The sequence below is a fragment of the Alligator sinensis genome, unplaced genomic scaffold, assembly GCF_000455745.1.
Source record: "Alligator sinensis unplaced genomic scaffold, ASM45574v1 scaffold746_1, whole genome shotgun sequence".
Lineage (NCBI taxonomy): Eukaryota > Metazoa > Chordata > Crocodylia > Alligatoridae > Alligator > Alligator sinensis.
Genome location: NW_005841959.1, coordinates 1620719 through 1636811, shown reverse-complemented (window position 1 = coordinate 1636811; position 16093 = coordinate 1620719). Strand labels below are relative to the sequence as shown.

Sequence of the window (16093 nt, the reverse complement as noted above, 5' to 3'; positions counted from 1 at the left end):
CAGGAATGAGAAGTTAAAGTCAAATGCAGTATTCTGAAGCAAGTACATCAAGGTTTATTTGGTGCTATAGTACACATGACTTGTGCTCAGTTGTCTGCATCCAGACGAGCATGGACATTTTGGTTCCCTGGGTACAGTTAGTAGCAGCACACCTTGTGTTGCAGCTGCTTGTCCCCAGGGAACACTTATGCCACGTGTGCTTTGGTGCACGGCAAGTTACCCCAGGGGCAATGGGGGAGGCCTAGGGCCAACTCTGGGTTGGCCTCAGGAGCCTTACCTGGAGTCCTGGAGGCCTCCTGGGGCTGCAGTGATCCTGCCATGCAAAGCCTGGTTGGCAGCTGGAGCACAGCTCTGGGTGGCCTGGCTCCACGTTTCAGCCAGACATGCTGCCCATGGGTGTGCTGCTCTGGTTTTTTCTTCCATGTTTTTGTTTTTTTTTTGACCCCTGAATACCCAGGGGTCAAAAAAAAACCATGGGGAAAAAAATGGAGCAGCACACGCATGGAGAGCATGCCTTTGCAGTGTGGAGAACAGCTGACTGCAGTATGTGGCACTACAGATGTGTTTGCAGTGCCACATACTGCACAGCTGAGCTTGTCTGGACACACCCATTGAGTGCTTTTTTTGGCCTAATTGCCTAAATGTATCTTTTAAGTAGCCTGTCAGATGTTTGCAGACCAGAATTAATTTAGTGAGAGATAACTGTGGGTTGGACTGTTTCTATCTTATATTGGGATTGAACCAAGCCCCAGCCCTTACAGATTTTTACTACAGCATCAACAATTCAACATCCTGCGTGAAACACAGTGCAGAAGATATTTACAGAATAGACTCTCTTTTTGATTTTGAAATCCATACAAATCTCTGTTCATAACTAAATGTAAAATATACGCAACAGCTTTAAGCCACAGTTTATGACTGATTCTCAAATAGGGTGCTGCAGCATCCTGGGGTGCTGTAAGATACTTATAAGTGTGTTATGCACTGTCAAGTGTATACATATGTGCACAATTCACAAAGATAAACCTCAAGGTTTCAAATAGGGATCCTTACATCAGACACCTTCTGACCTGCTATGGTCTTTTGAGTTCTTTGCAACAAAATTGTTCACATTTTCTTTTCTATAGTCAAAAAATGAGTGAAACCTAGAGCTGGCATTTTCAAAGAGGTGCCTTGAATCTACTAATGTTAGGAACCATTGGCTTATGTTGTGAGGCTGCACACCACCACCAGCTCCAGAGCCATTGCACATGAGGCATATACAATGACTCCAGGAGCACAAACCCAGGGATCCATATTATACCTTTCACCAAATGCAGCATACAGTTGTTCCCATGCTGTCTCAGCATTTTTGGTCTGGGGATTGAAAGATGCAGCTTGGAAGTCTTAAGAGTTATTTATGGCATTTAACACCCATTTGTTAGGATACTCTACTGCAAAAGAATTTCTAGGCTAGGGACAGAAATTATACATAAACTGGTATAAGTGATCAGAAACCAGTTCATATATGTAACGCAACAGAAATTCAGTGCATGTATACCACTTTCAAAATGGCTGAAACCAGTTTGAGATAACCCTGGATGAATGTAATATCAGACTTATCTGATTTAGGTTAAATCAGCTTATTGAGCTTCTGCCTCATATCCCCTCCAGATTAAAGTTAACTCACAGTCCCCCAGCATCCCAGCATGCTTTGCACCTCCCCCACTACTGCCCTTACAAGGTGGGCAGGCTAGCCTTGGTCCAAGACGTCTGCTCCAGCCAAGCAGGGAGGTATGCTCTAGCACTCCCTGGCTTCTAATCTAGGCCACAACAGGCATGTGGCTGTATTTCCAGAATCAAAAGTGAATGTCTGTTCATTTGCTTATAGGTTTAATCTACATAGCTTAGACTAACCTATGAAGATTGAATTGATTCAGGCTTTTTGACTGTCTGTACTTAGCTCTAAAGGCAGGCTCTATCCCAGCATCCCTGGATTGCACATCCACTGCATTTTAGGGGGTTAGAATGGTCTACTTTTATGAGCAGGAGAGATGTTCACACAAGAGTTTAACACAGTAGCAGTTATCTCAGTTTCTGGAACACAAGCCAAATTTATATCTTCCTCTTCCCTTGCCCACCAAGTCAAAGCCAAGCACAAATTTAAACAATGCCAAGATCAGTCTTTTTGCCTCACTTTTCACTTGGGTCCCACTTAAGTAAATGTCCTTTGACTCCAGCAGTTTTACCCAAATATGCATTGAGTGACATCCTCACTTTGAGCCCAGTGCTAATAATCAACAATAACCATAAACTGTATATATTGAATGTTAGCACAAACTCACTGCAATTTCCCATTTGACTCAGAGCTATTCATCCATTAACTGGCAGGGGAGTATTTAATTAACTGCACTATAGCAAAGCAATAGTTCAGTTTGCCAGCTGAGTCATAGAGTTAAAACTCAGGTATGGTATTAGTAGCCCAGCTAAAAGACATACAAAGAAATAATGTGCTGATATGGCTGGTACAGTTCACAGATAAAAAGAATTATGAAACAAAATAGTATATAGATCTCTTTCTCACCTGTAGGAACAAAATATGAGTCAGCATTAGAGGTTTAAGCATAAATCACAGGGATAGAGCTAGCAAGAGGTTCTCCTAAATGATACAACTTATATTAATTGTATCAGAAAAAGAACCTATCGGTAAAGGAACCCACTCCCATATGTGTCCTGGATACAATTTAACTTCAATGACTATGCCACTTGCTTCAAGAAGGGACATTTCTTAAAATGAGTTTATTGAACTCAAACTCAAAAACCTTATGTGCTCATCCAGTTATTTGGGATTTCTCCTAAGTGCATAAATAAGCATTTGTATATTATATACTTAAGCATTTGTTTCATGCATGCTTGTATGGACTTAACTTCTTTGACAAAAATATGTCAAGAATGTTTAGTATCCAGTCTTCATCATTGTAAACTCCAGCTCTGACTGTCATTAATAGTAATGTGAGGTATTCACATAGGGCTCTCTGTGTATGACATTAAAATCAAATATGGTTTCAGTATGTGAATTTAACCTGAATGCATGAGCTTTTATTAGTGTGTATGATAACCCACATTTTGTTTAATAGTTACTCCAAGTAAAATGATTAAATACATTACCAAGACTGGTTCTGAGTGAATATATTTTGTAAGTGGCCCATGTAATTCTTTGTGTTGGAAAAAGTATTTCCTAATAACCTAAGCGAAAAACATTCTTATGAAATGTATACTTTTGCCAGCCCTAATATATGGTTCTCCTTGCAACAATTATCTTGGGCATTACCTTGTACTAGCACTTTCCACTTGTTTTACAATACTACTGTGCTGCCTCAAAAGTGTATAAATTAAATTCTGGTTTGAAATCAAAGGAGCTAAGACTCTGAAATAAACCAGGAGTCGAGTATGTTCAGATATACAGTACAACCCACACTCCATTAACAGACTAGAATTTACTATCAGATAGGCAGTCCATAAGCTAGTCATAGTATTTATGTGGTCTTTCTGTTAAATTCAGATTCCACCAAATTAAAAGCTCCTTTAAGAAAAGAGAGAGATGTTTAGTGAGCCTCTGCCCTGCCTTCTGCCTATAAAAAATGAATTTTCATAGTTGCAAAGAAAACTTTCCAAATAGAGGCTGAGGCAGTGTTGGTTCCCAATGCTGAACAACAGCTCTGAGATATTTGTACTCACTAATCTCATTTTTGTGTTAACACTATAGCCTAATGCTGCGTCTATAAATGTCAGCATTGGCTATCTCACTGCTGCTCACTGCTGCTCTTTTAACAAAATGAAGGGAAACAAGCTTGAAGTAGGAATAGGAGGGAGGAAAATAAAGAGAGAAGCAAAGGCAGGAAAGAATCATAGAATCATAGAAAGTTAGGGTTGGAAGGGACCTGAGGAGGACATCTAGTCCAAACCCCTGCTCAAACCAGGACCATCCCCAACTAGATCATCCCAGCCAAGGCTTTGTCTAGCTAGGTCTTAAAAGCCTCCAAGGATGGAGATTTCACAACTTCTCTGGGTAACCTGTTCATGTTTTACTACCCTCCTGGTGAGAAAATTCTTCCTAATATCTAACCTAAACTTCTCTCACTGCAACTTGAGACTGTTGCTCCTTGTTCTGCCATCACTGGGAACAGTCCAGCTCCATCCTCTTTGGAACCACCCTGCAGGTAGTTGAAGACTGCTATCAAATCCCCCCTCAGCCTTCTCTTCTCCAATCTAAAGAAGCCCAGTTCCCTCAGCCTGTCCTCATAAGTCATGTGCCCCAGCCGCCTTCACCATTTTTGTTGCCCTCTCTGGACTTTCTTCAATTTGTCCACATCCTTTCTGTAGTGGGGGGCCCAAAACTGGACACAGTACTCCAGATGTGGCCTCACCAGTGCTGAATAGAGGGGAATAATCACTTCCCTTGCCCTGCTGGCAACACACCTACCAATGCAGCCCAGTATGCCATTAGCCTTGTGGCAACAAGGGCACACTGTTGGCTAATGTTCAGCTTATTGACCACTGTAAGCCCCCAGGTCCTTTTCTGCAGAGCTGCTGCCCAGCCAGTCAGCCCCAAGCCTGTATGGGATTGTATAGGATTGTTCTGTCCTAATTTCCACCCTAAAAGAAAGAGAGGAGCAAACAGAAGGAGTATGGAAAAAGGAAGAAAGCAAAGGCCAGTAATAGAAGCAGTTCAGAAAGAGATTTTCTTAGGGAGCAAAGATGAACACAAAGGTCAGGCTCTTAACAAAGAATAAAAGTGATAAAAATAACTAGGATTTGGTTCCACAGCAGGACCACTTTCTGCCTTTGATCTTCGTGTAAGTTTTCCAAAGCTCTGTGAGAAGTTCTGCAGTAGGTGGAGGCTAGTCTGTATCCTGAACCTTAATTAAAAAGATGAAGCTGTTCTTTAAACACATTTGAAAGAGGAACCAAAAGTAAGAGGTTGCCCAGTGCACTGCATAGATGCTCCATTTACATCCCCACCAAAGGAGTGTGTTGTAGTTAATGTTATTACACCAAGTGTACCTCAGAATGAATAGCTGTTTGCTACTAACTGTTAAGTATAGCAGTATCAGGACCTTTTTTCTAACATAGCAGTTAGCAGCAGCACTAATATAGTAATAGCTATGAGACGCGTTGGATTTCCCATTACTTTTTGAGTAATCTTTTGCCTCTCAGGCGGCATTAGCTGTTCCACTACTGCTCATTGCAGAGCCAGCTGAAGGCTTGTCCCTTCCAGCGAGGTTTTAAAGTTTTACTTTGACGTTAGTCACAGAAGGGATTCCTTCTTGCCATGAACAATTTAATCAGTTCACCCTTCCGTTTTGCAACATACTGTCTGTTCATTGGCACTCTGAAATCAGATGTGGTTTCTAGTTAATCAAATGCTAGAAATGATCTTCCTTTTCATTTTGCTCACATCTATTTGTAGTAACCCAGGTTGAAATTGATGTTGGAAATGATGTACTGACATTGACAAAACCAAGAACTAGTGTTTAATACTGCTACATACCCTATTTACAAAATTTTTGTTTCATTTCACAGACCTTCAAAAGGGAGTTGAAAGCTAAAGAACCTGTTATCATGAGTGTGCTTGAGACTGTGCGAATATTCCTAGCAGAACAGCCTTTGGAGGGGTTGGAGAAGCTCTATCAGGAGCCTAGAGGTAATTGAATGTAGAGCTGCAATAACATACTGATAGAAGGATCAGCAATAGCAGAGAGATCCATAAATCCTTATTGCCACTATCTTTATATACTCCAAGCTGGATTTTAACATAACAAAGTATATGTGAAACAAATATTTAGTGAGCCTTCTGATGACTATGTAAGTAAATGTGTATATTTGTAAATAGAAGCTGAAAAGGGCTTGAGACCTTGTGTCTTTATGCATAACTTGTGGACTAACACGTGATTCAAAATATGAGAGCGCTTAACCTCTGGGAGATATGAAATTCTATCCTCCTCATTTTGAAAAACTAACCAAACAAGACTACAGTTTGACCTGGCCATTTCCCCAAATAGATTTGGCTAAAAATTTATCCTAAATGGTCTGGAATTAAACTAATTGTTCTAACAGAAAACTATATTGTGCATCAGCACAAAGAAATGCAGTTACCATATTTATTCGACACTAGGTCAACCCTGAATTTAAGATGATCCCTCCAATAATTAGATTCTGTATATGGAACATTTATAAATTTGTTATTATTTCCCAGGTATAGGATCTAATTATCAGAGGCTTGTCTTGCCTTCTTCCCCCTCTCACTGCTACAAAAGAGAAAATAGTGGCTGCGGGGGTCAGATGGCCCCCTTGCCCTCCCACTCACTTCTTTCCACTGCAGCTTTCCTGCCCCTCCTGCCACTGATACCACCCTCCCCCAGCTCTCCACAGCATCTGTCCCTCCCCACTACCCAGTGTTGGTGCTGCTGGTTGGCCAGGCAGGTCATGTAACAGTGTTAGCTCTGTGAATTGGCCAGGCAGGCAATGAGGCAGTTGTAGTGCTGCTGACTGGCCAGGAAAAGAACAAAGTTTCCATGTGCTCCTTGCCTGAGAGGGAACCCAGCCTGAGCTGGAGCTCAGCTGCATCTGACAAGGGGGGAAAGAAGCAGGGGGTGCAAAGGGGAAGTGGAGTGGGAAGCAGGAGACTGTTGTGGGTCTGACTCTGGCCCCAACTCAGGCTTAGGGCCAGAGCTAGAGCCACAACAGGCACCCCCCACCCAGTCCACCCTTTATGTGAATCTAAGATGAGGGACTTTTTTCTCTATGCTTATTTAGAGCAAAAATACTTGTCTTAGATTTGAGTAAATATGGCTTTTTTGTGTGTCCCTGATTTCCACAAAGCTTTTAAATGGGTGCTTAACTTTCAAGGACATATATGCACATGCTTCAAGTTAAGCATATGCAGAAGTACCCTGGTAATTACATGTTTTCTTGCTGTGCTTAGAAGTTGTTTTGACTTGCCCAGGTAGCTGTTATTTTTCTAATAAGATAGAATAAGCCCTAACAGTCTTTGAACTTCACATTTAGAGCTGTCTCCTGAAGAAAGGGCTCAAAATGTCACCAGACTTCTCCGAAAGCAGGCAGATGAGGTCAAAACTGAATGGGATAAGTTGAACCTGCATTCTGCAGACTGGCAAAAGAAGATAGATGAGACCCTTGAAAGACTGCAGGAGCTTCAGGAGGTGATAGATGAACTGGACTTAAAGCTACGCCAGGCTGAAGTATTCAAGGGATCTTGGCAGCCAGTAGGAGATTTGCTAATTGACTCTCTACAAGATCACCTAGAAAAAGTCAAGGTATCAGTATGCCTCTATACATCAACATTTTTGTGACCATAAAACATAATTAACCTTGTTTCACTGCATGATTGTCCCCAGAAGTCGGGAGACAAGTTTTAAAACGAGACTATTTTAGGTGGCTTTTAAAGAATTATGAAATTTAAAAAATCATGTAATTCTCAGATAGAAAGAACTTTAAAATGGAATTAAGGTTGAGCGCACACAACAGTAATTTAAATGAGAAATCTTTACAAGGAAGTTTAATTATGCCGAGCATAAGTATTATTAACCCAGGAAATTCAGTTAAAATTACTCCTAAAGGAAATTCAACCATGGTAAAATATGGAAATATATAATTAAGGCACAAACTTAATTCTGCCCTTCATTGTAGTTATATAACCATTCAAATATGATTAACTATATGTTCCTAGCTACAGATTAGATTAAACTGATTTTTGAAAACACATTAGATTTTTCTTCCCTCTTGTGACTAACCCTTTGGGGTGAGCCCAGAATTACCCCCACTTCTCTGCTGTGTATGTTTGGGTCTTAACCCAGATCTTGCTCCTGGGAGACTCCTCTCCTGCTAGCAAATCTCAGTCTGTAGTGCCATAACTGGTATTTACAGAACAGGCCAGGCTAGGACTAGGGACAGAAGCTACACATAAACCAGTTAAAGTGATCAGAAACTGGTTTAAACTTGTAACAGAATAGAAGTTCAGTGCACATAAACCAATTTCAAAATGGTTGAAACTGGTTTAAGACAAGCCTGGTTGACTGTAGTATCAGACTTAACTGTTTCAGGTCAAACTGGTTTATGAAGCTTCTGTCCCAGACCCCTTCCTGGTTCAAGTTAAATCAGAGTCCCCCAGCATTTTGCAGCTCTGGGCTGGGCTGGGCTGTCTCCTCCAGAGAGCAGATCTGACCCCACCCCTCTGCTCCCTAGCTGGAGCAGTGAAGGCTGGCTCACTGGTCTCACTGGCTGGCTCATGGTTCTTACCCCACTTTCTCTTCCCCCAGCAAACCTCTGCTGGTGTCTAGGAGCAGGGTTAAAACTTCCCTTCTGCCAAGTGTGGAGCTGCCCTTCCCTTCTTATTTACTGCTGGCTGTGACTGTGTACTACAAATCCCAGAGGCATCTGGGAGCAGTAAGAGGAAGTGATGAGCAACCCTGCAGAGCCCTGCTGCTGTGATTCTAGACTGCAAATCCCAGAAACCTCTGGGGCAGCAGGAAGAGAAAGTGAACACACAACCCATGCTGGCTATGTGCCAAAGAGCCGTGCTCTTGTCCCCCAACAGCTTCTGGCCTGAGCCACTGCAGGCATGTGGCTGCATTTCTGAATCAAAAGTGAATATCTGTTCATTTGCTTATTGGTTCAATCTTTGCAGCTTAGACTAACCTGCAAAGACTGAATCAATTCAGCCTTAGGCTTTTTGACTGCCTGTACTTAGCCTAAGGGTTCCTTCAGTTTGCAAAACAAAAAAGGTCTGCCATCCCCTTAAGAACAGAAACCCTGGTGCTACCAGCCACTCTAAAATCACTCTTACCACCAGACAGCCTGTAAGGTAAACAACCAAAACAGGTTTATTGCATAAAGACAAAAAAATGAAAGGAAAAAAAGTTATTTGGTTTGGAGATAGGAACATCTACTGCTACTTTCTAAATGGAAGAGCAACTTCCTGGTGCTCTCCCTGTTTCCAGCTTCCTTGACTAAGTTCTCCCTTTCTACTAGACTTGGGCTTCTCTTTCATTGATTTATCATTATTAGGGACCTACTTAATTAGTGGTTTCATGGATTTCATGGAAACTGCAAAAATGACAGACTCTGCAAAATCAACAACAACAAAAACCTTAATAAAATGCTGACTCCCCAGTGACAGCCAACACTCCTTACTGCTGGAAAGGGAAGGCACTGGCTGGTGGGGCAGCATGAAGAGCAGCAGCCAAGATAGTGGCTGCACCCTCCTACCCTTTGCCGGGGTCTCTGTCAACGAGTGCTAAGGGGCAGGGCTACATAAAGGGCAGCCAGCAATCAAGATGGCAATTTTCCCCTCATCGCTTCTCCTTCTTGGCCTCTGCCAATCGGTGCTGAGGGGTGGGGCCACCACAAAATTGGTTCTGAACAGAGAGTAAGCTGTGAAAAACCCTTTATCTTGCCACGATTTAGGTAGGTCCTTACTCATCATCTCCTCGTTTCTATTCTCCATTATCTTTCCTGGATACATATGTATTTATGTAGATTATTACCTTCTAGCATTCGGCATCTTTCTGACAAGTAGATTAATGGTGTTCTATTTGATATGCATCAGACCATTTTTTGATATGAATGTTGTTCCAAGTAAACATTCCTAGGGTTTTATTTCCTCCCCATCTTATAGGTACACTAATACTATTCTCTTTGACATGTAATCAGCCATTTTCTATTAAAAAGTGCTTTATCACTGGAGCTGACTATAAGCAAAGAAAATTCCTTGATCTGGTCAGATTACTAAAACAGAAAAATGCATCTTATACTGGATATCATGTTACTTTCCCATATATGTTCCTTTATATCATTTTGTAGTTTATCATGAGCTCTTGACAGAAACTAAATATGATAGCAGTCAGGCCAACCTCAATAAATATTTGCGTGTGTGGAGACAGCAATCTCCCATAATGAACAACTATAGATTTGGGGTGTCCTATGGAACTTTCCCTCCCCTTTTTGTCAAAGCAGACAGAGTTTTTTCTTTTTGCTGTCCTTAATAAACTGGTATGCATTAGGTAGTTTTAAAATAATTTTGTAATCACTTTCTAAAGCTGACTGTTTATCCATTCCCAGGGGCTAGTATGTTAAACACATACTCGGAAAGATGTTTGTGAAGAATTGTCCTATTTCAAAATGACTGCCACTGCTAGTTGTTTTGAATAGGACTGAGACCACAAGATACCCTCAATTTTAAAAAGCCACTTATGACTGCCATCTCCATCCAGGCCTTCTCAGAAAGGATGAAGATACTATGTGCTGTCACCAAGAGGAGTAGAAAACCCTTAGAAACAGACTGATTGTTGAATGGCATTAGCCAGCTTTGTTGTCTTGTGGCTTCAGCCCAATTTAAACCAAAAGTAGATGGCTGCCATTTTGAGAAGGGCAGGATAAGTAAGGCCAGCATCTGGCTTCAGTTCCACTGAGAAAAATAGACACTCATTTTGAAAGGGAGATGTTCTTTGTGGAATTCTACTTAGTATAATATTTATTGTCATGTCCTGCTAGAGAAGAAAATGTATTATGAGGAATAACATTTATTACTTTTAAAAAAAATTGAATATATTGCATGCCAAAGATTTGCATGACTTTCAACAGCATAGGAAATGTAAAGAGGCTATAGTATTCAAATACTAAAATCATTCAGTACAAACAAAAACCTTGATATCTAGTGTTCAGATTTCTTAAAGAACCTATTTTAATTCATTATAATTCATAAATGAACAAATAGCTTTGAACATTGCTTGCATATTTATTCTGCACACTCAGAAAATGTGCTGTTACTTGGGAGGACATATTCTGTATCCTTTATACACAAACACAATCCAGTCATCTGCAAAACACAATCTAGTCTTAACAGTAGAGTCGTTATTGGTGCCGCCATAAGTATAGCATACTGATCCACGAACACCAATTCATGTCAAATAATCCGATTGTCATAATTACTAAATAACATTATGGTAACATCCACAATAACATGAAAATCTTATCATTTATAAAAATCATACTATAGTCATACAGTGCTATATAATCTTGTCCCACCTGGTCTTTGCTGTCAGAGAAACTGACCTTCCCCAAAATAGCTAGTAGCTTTCAAAGGATGTCAGAGACCTAGGTTTAGACTTAAACCGCTCAAGCCACCATTCTGCATCATTCACAGAAGGCAGCCCGTCTCTCACATCTCCCTATGTGCACTAGGATGATGACTCTAGAGGGGGTGCAGTGCTGCAGCCACAGTGGGCAAGAGAGTAGTCCCCCCCTCCCTGCCTGGTCCCCCTGGGAGCAGACAAAGGGAAGGGGAACCTCTCCACTAATCCCAACTGGTGCTGTCCCTGTTCCCAGCTAAGCCCTGCCCCACACAGCCTAACTTGGGTGGGCAGCAACATATCTGGTGCTTCCCCTGCCCCTGGGGCAGCAGGGAAAGCAACAGTGGCAGTTTGGAGACACAGGGAAGAGGAGAAGAGGAAGGAGTTTCATCTGTCTCAGGAATTTAAGAAAGTATCTGGTGGCTCCAAAGGGTAGACTGCCTGCACAGGTGGGAGCAGAGGAGGCTGGGAGTAGTGTGGGTTGCTGCTCGTACTGCACCCCCTTCGGGAAATCTTGCATCTGCCCCTGTTGGATCTCTCTCCCTTATTTTGGTTTCATTCCTCTCCATTTTGGACTTGAAAAGCCTCCCTGACAAAGTTTTAGTCAAAAGTGGCTCATTTTTGTAAAACAATAATTGTTTTAAAAAAAAAATATATTTTTTTTGTCCAAAAATGTATGACCAACTCTGATAGGCATAAAGCCTGATATATCAGTCTGAACTAACTTCCTTTTTTGTTTGTTTCAAAGGATAATCAGATAAATTGTAAATGAAAAAAACAGTGTGCACGCGCGCTATGGAAATATAATTTAGGCATAAATAGTGAAAATAGATGCATGTGTTTACTGGGCGATGTAGGCTAGGCTGTGGTGTAAATAACTCCTAAGAGATCTGTATTTATGTCTGCCGTTGGAAAGCCATTTGAAAGCCATACTTACAAATTAGTGAATGAATGGCTAATTTTTAACTTATGTATTTTTAGATATTCATTTCTTTTTAAAAAAATGTAGTGTTCTAAGAAGAAATAAAAGAAAAGTAGTTTTCCTTAGCTGTCAAATACAAGTTGGCCTTAATTTAAATTCGTGTTTCAATGTAAAATGGACACAAAGTACACAAATCAAAGCCTGAGCCGAGAAGCCTTCACTCCTCATCCTGAGAACATGCAAATCTTTCACTTTAAACTGAGTAGCCCTTTTGAGTTCAAGTGTATGCTTGTATATGTAGCAGTCAAAGATCCAGTGTTTTAATTTTGGCCCATCTCTAAGTATTGGGAGTTAAAAATTAATCAAGAATGAAAGGCCCTTTGTACTATAGAACATATCCTTCCTCCCATGATATATTCCATATTTACCAGAATACCTTTCAGATACTATAGTGGATCCAGTGTTAAATATCCAGAAGGAAAAAAACATTGTAACTTTGATGGGAAAACAGTCACTAAATGCATGTCAAACACTAGCGGGATTATATGAGAAAATTAAATTTAGTGTAGTGGGCAGAGATGATCCCAGCAGGGTATGTGGCCTGGGTCCCACCTCCCCATCCCTCAGCTCACTTACTCCAGGGAGTAAAAGCCCTGGCACACCAGACGTGGAGGTCAGAACTTCTGGCTGGAACAGGCAGAGCCATCCAACCCACTGGGTGGGCGGGCAAGCAAAACTGCAGCCATGGCCTTTCTGCCTGGCTCTGTGGGGCCCCCCAAAGTGCAGGGCCCAGGGCAGTTGCCCTGATTCGCTCCCCCTCCCACCCTCTCCAGGGATGGCCCTGGTAGTGGGTGCCTGGAAGCTTTATGCTTCAGGATTTTTGCTAGTAGGGAAGAAGAAATTTGATTCTATGAATTTTTTTTGTGTTTACTCCAAAGTATTAGATATTCACCACAGCTAAAGCTGCAATGGGATAGTGCAGATATACTTTTAGTTTTAAACTCCAAGATCAATTCATGTATGAACAACAAGTAAAAGTGAGTGAAGCATGCTTACCTGGTGATTATGTGTCCAGCTAGCAAAAATAACAATTAAGAGAGCCTCTTCTGACAGGTTCAGAACTGGTACTAGCCATCATGAGAAAGGATAACAGGTGAGGTGTATTGTCTGGCCTATGCACTTTCTGACTATGAGGGTGGTTAAGCACTGAAACAAGCTACCAGAGAAGTTGTGGAATCTCTATCCTTGGAAATTTTTAAGAGCAGGTTAGATAGGCACTTGATAGGGACAGTTTAGTCATGGATGATCCTGCCTTGAGCAGGAAGCTGGGCTAGATGACCTCCTGAGGAGTGCAAACAGAAATGCAGCTCCCCACTGTAACTCAGAATGCTTTGCAGGAAGTGTTCTGATTTACAATGATCCCACGGACCAAACAGAAGTTCACTGTTGGTTCCAGGGGAGAGAGGAATTTAGCTGCTGGCTGTGAGCCTGCAGCTGGCTTCCCTTAGCAATGGCCCCTCCTCTCTCCCAGTCTGTGCTGATTTCAGAATGGGAGGTGGGAAAGGGAAAAGAAAGAGCTCATTCTCAGAGCGGGGTAGAGGGGCTCCAATTCACCTGTCCCACCCTATAGCGTGGGCTGAGAAAACCCCAGACCGATCTCCCTGTGCTCCCTTTCCCTCCTCCCATTCTGAAAACAGTGACAGGCTGGGAGGCATTGCGGACAGAAGTTATTGAAGATGCTGTGTTTTGAAACATCTTCATCTGAACCCCCATGTAATAAGGGTCATGGGCCATGGCTGTAGAGCATTTCCAGTGGCCAGATCAAGTGAAAACTGTCACTTCTGTCTGTGTCCCAAAGTCTGTTCCAATCCTACTTTTCTTTGATCCCATGATCCTTCCTGTCCTGTCTCTCTACCTAAGAAATTATTCTATCACCATCTTCTGTACATCCACTGTTCATGAATTTGAAGCCTGTTATCATAAACCACTTTCTGTGTCCAGATTGGGCAAAAAATGTCACTTCTGTCTGTGCCCAGTATGTTGTTAGCCTTTTTTTGCAGCAGCAGCAAGAGTATGTTGTTGACTTTTATTCAGCTTTTAATACACTATAAGATCACACATCCATTTCAACAGTACTGCAGCTTAGCCAGTCATTCCCCAATATTTATTTATGCATTTGATTATGCCATCCTAAGTGCAGGACTTTGTGTTTTTGTTCATCCTTATTCATTTTATTCAATTAATTTTGGACTTTTTTCCAGCTTATCCAGGTCATGCTGAATCCTACTTCTATCCTCCAAGGTATCTTGAAATTTTACTCAGCTGGGTGCACTCAGCTATTTGTGCACTCAATCCCATCCTCCAAATAACTAATGAAACTATAAAACAGAACCAGAATGAATGTAGAAACCTGGGGAACCTTATAGGCCTGTAAGCTGCCTTGACATAACTGATGCCATTTTTCTTCTTTCGAATGGCTATCATGAGCCGCAAGTGAAACTAGCACAGAGGCAAGCAAACAACTGTTGTAGGCAAAACCAAAATGTAGATAGCTGTAGAATGTAGAAAAACAAGATAGAAGAGAGAAGCAAAACCAAGCCCAAGGATGGCTCAGTAGGTGAGAAGTAACTTCTAAAGAAACAGGCTGAGAGTGACAGATTGATGAGGAAATAACCACAGTAAAATGTAATTAGTGAGGCTCTGTAGCATGATCATATATGGCATATACACAAGAGGGCTATAAAAAGCTATAGAAGCCTATATAAAAATTAAGTTTGGTGAGCTTTCTCAGAAGAGGAGGAGACCATACCAGTCAAAACTGCAAGGCCCAATGCCCTCCTGACACCTGGCCAGCTGAATCATTGTGTATCATTCAGAAGGCCTGTGTAAGAATACCTTTATAGACTGTTTTGGGTTTTGCTTGAGTAGTGGTATTGCTTAAATGTTCAGTAATTTGGATTTGAGGCTGGAATGGAATCTATCACTAGTTGTTTCACTCTGTTCACACCCCTCCCCAATCAAAATCAAGTTCCACACCCCTACATGATATATCTTTCCTGTTCAGCATCAAGCCATGGATGACCATCTCTGAATAATCTCATCTACAGACACAAGCTCAGGACATTCTTACCCTCTTAACACTGATGATTGGCAGCTCTCTTTCTTTGCTTCAGACCTGCCTTCTGTCCAAACTAAAATCTCAGTCCAGTCTCTCTTTGACATCTCCTCTTTGAGGTCTGGCCATCAGGTCAAAAGTCACCACAGGTAAGAGCTTTAACTTGCCCTTTGCCTTTTTGCTCAGTTGTATCATCTTTGATTTAGACCCCTGCGGGCTGTCATGGCCAAGCCACATGTAAATCTTGCTGACTCTTTTCTAACAAGATATGGACTTCCCTATATAGCCACACAACTCTCAGCCAGCCTCTCTTCAGATCATATCCAAGTTATTGCACCACCCTTTTTTCTAGCCCTGACAAATGCAATTTTGCTGTGCTCATATCCGTTCCATATACTGCCACAGAGCTCTCTCCTTAAAAATTTCCTCTGCTGTGATGCCTATAAAAAGCATAAGACTTGGTAGGCAGCTGATATGCAAAGATGACTGCCTGTCATTCTTATCTTTTCTTCATAGTCCCCCATCTTTTTGCCTATATTCATCTTTTACTTGGTGTTTCAGGTCAAGTTTTGCTGGCATAGCTGTGTCACTTAGGGCTATGAAAAGATCATGCCCTGTAGCTAACTTATCTCTGACAAAAGAGCTTCTGTCATTTGAGGGAGCTAGGGTAACCGACTGCCAGAAACTCCTTTTATTGCAGAGCTGTATCCATATGAGGGTGCCTGGCCATGGTACCGCAGCTGTCACAGTCAGTGTGGCAGCACCTACCGTAGTAAAGAGATAACTTTATGCTTAGATTTTAAGCTCTTTAGGACTGGGAATTGCAAGATGCCTTTGTTTCGGGGGGGGAAAGTGTTCACTTTGGACTCCATTTTGAGAAATAATGTTAGGAAATCTGTCAGAACCATGGGACTTAATGGGTTTTCC

At 41.6% G+C, this 16093-nt stretch overlaps 1 protein-coding gene across 8 annotated transcripts in view; it reads left to right on the top strand.

Annotated features, from left to right (window-relative positions):
* Positions 1 to 16093, top strand: part of DMD (dystrophin) — a 1961037-nt gene that overhangs the window by 1669293 nt on the left and 275651 nt on the right. For all 8 annotated transcript variants that reach the window (XM_025200207.1, XM_014518487.2, XM_025200208.1 and 5 more), the window contains 2 exons: positions 5563 to 5683; positions 7048 to 7316. In XM_025200207.1, coding sequence (XP_025055992.1) covers positions 5563 to 5683; positions 7048 to 7316 — 390 coding nt within the window. The remainder of the gene's footprint in view (positions 1 to 5562; positions 5684 to 7047; positions 7317 to 16093) is intronic.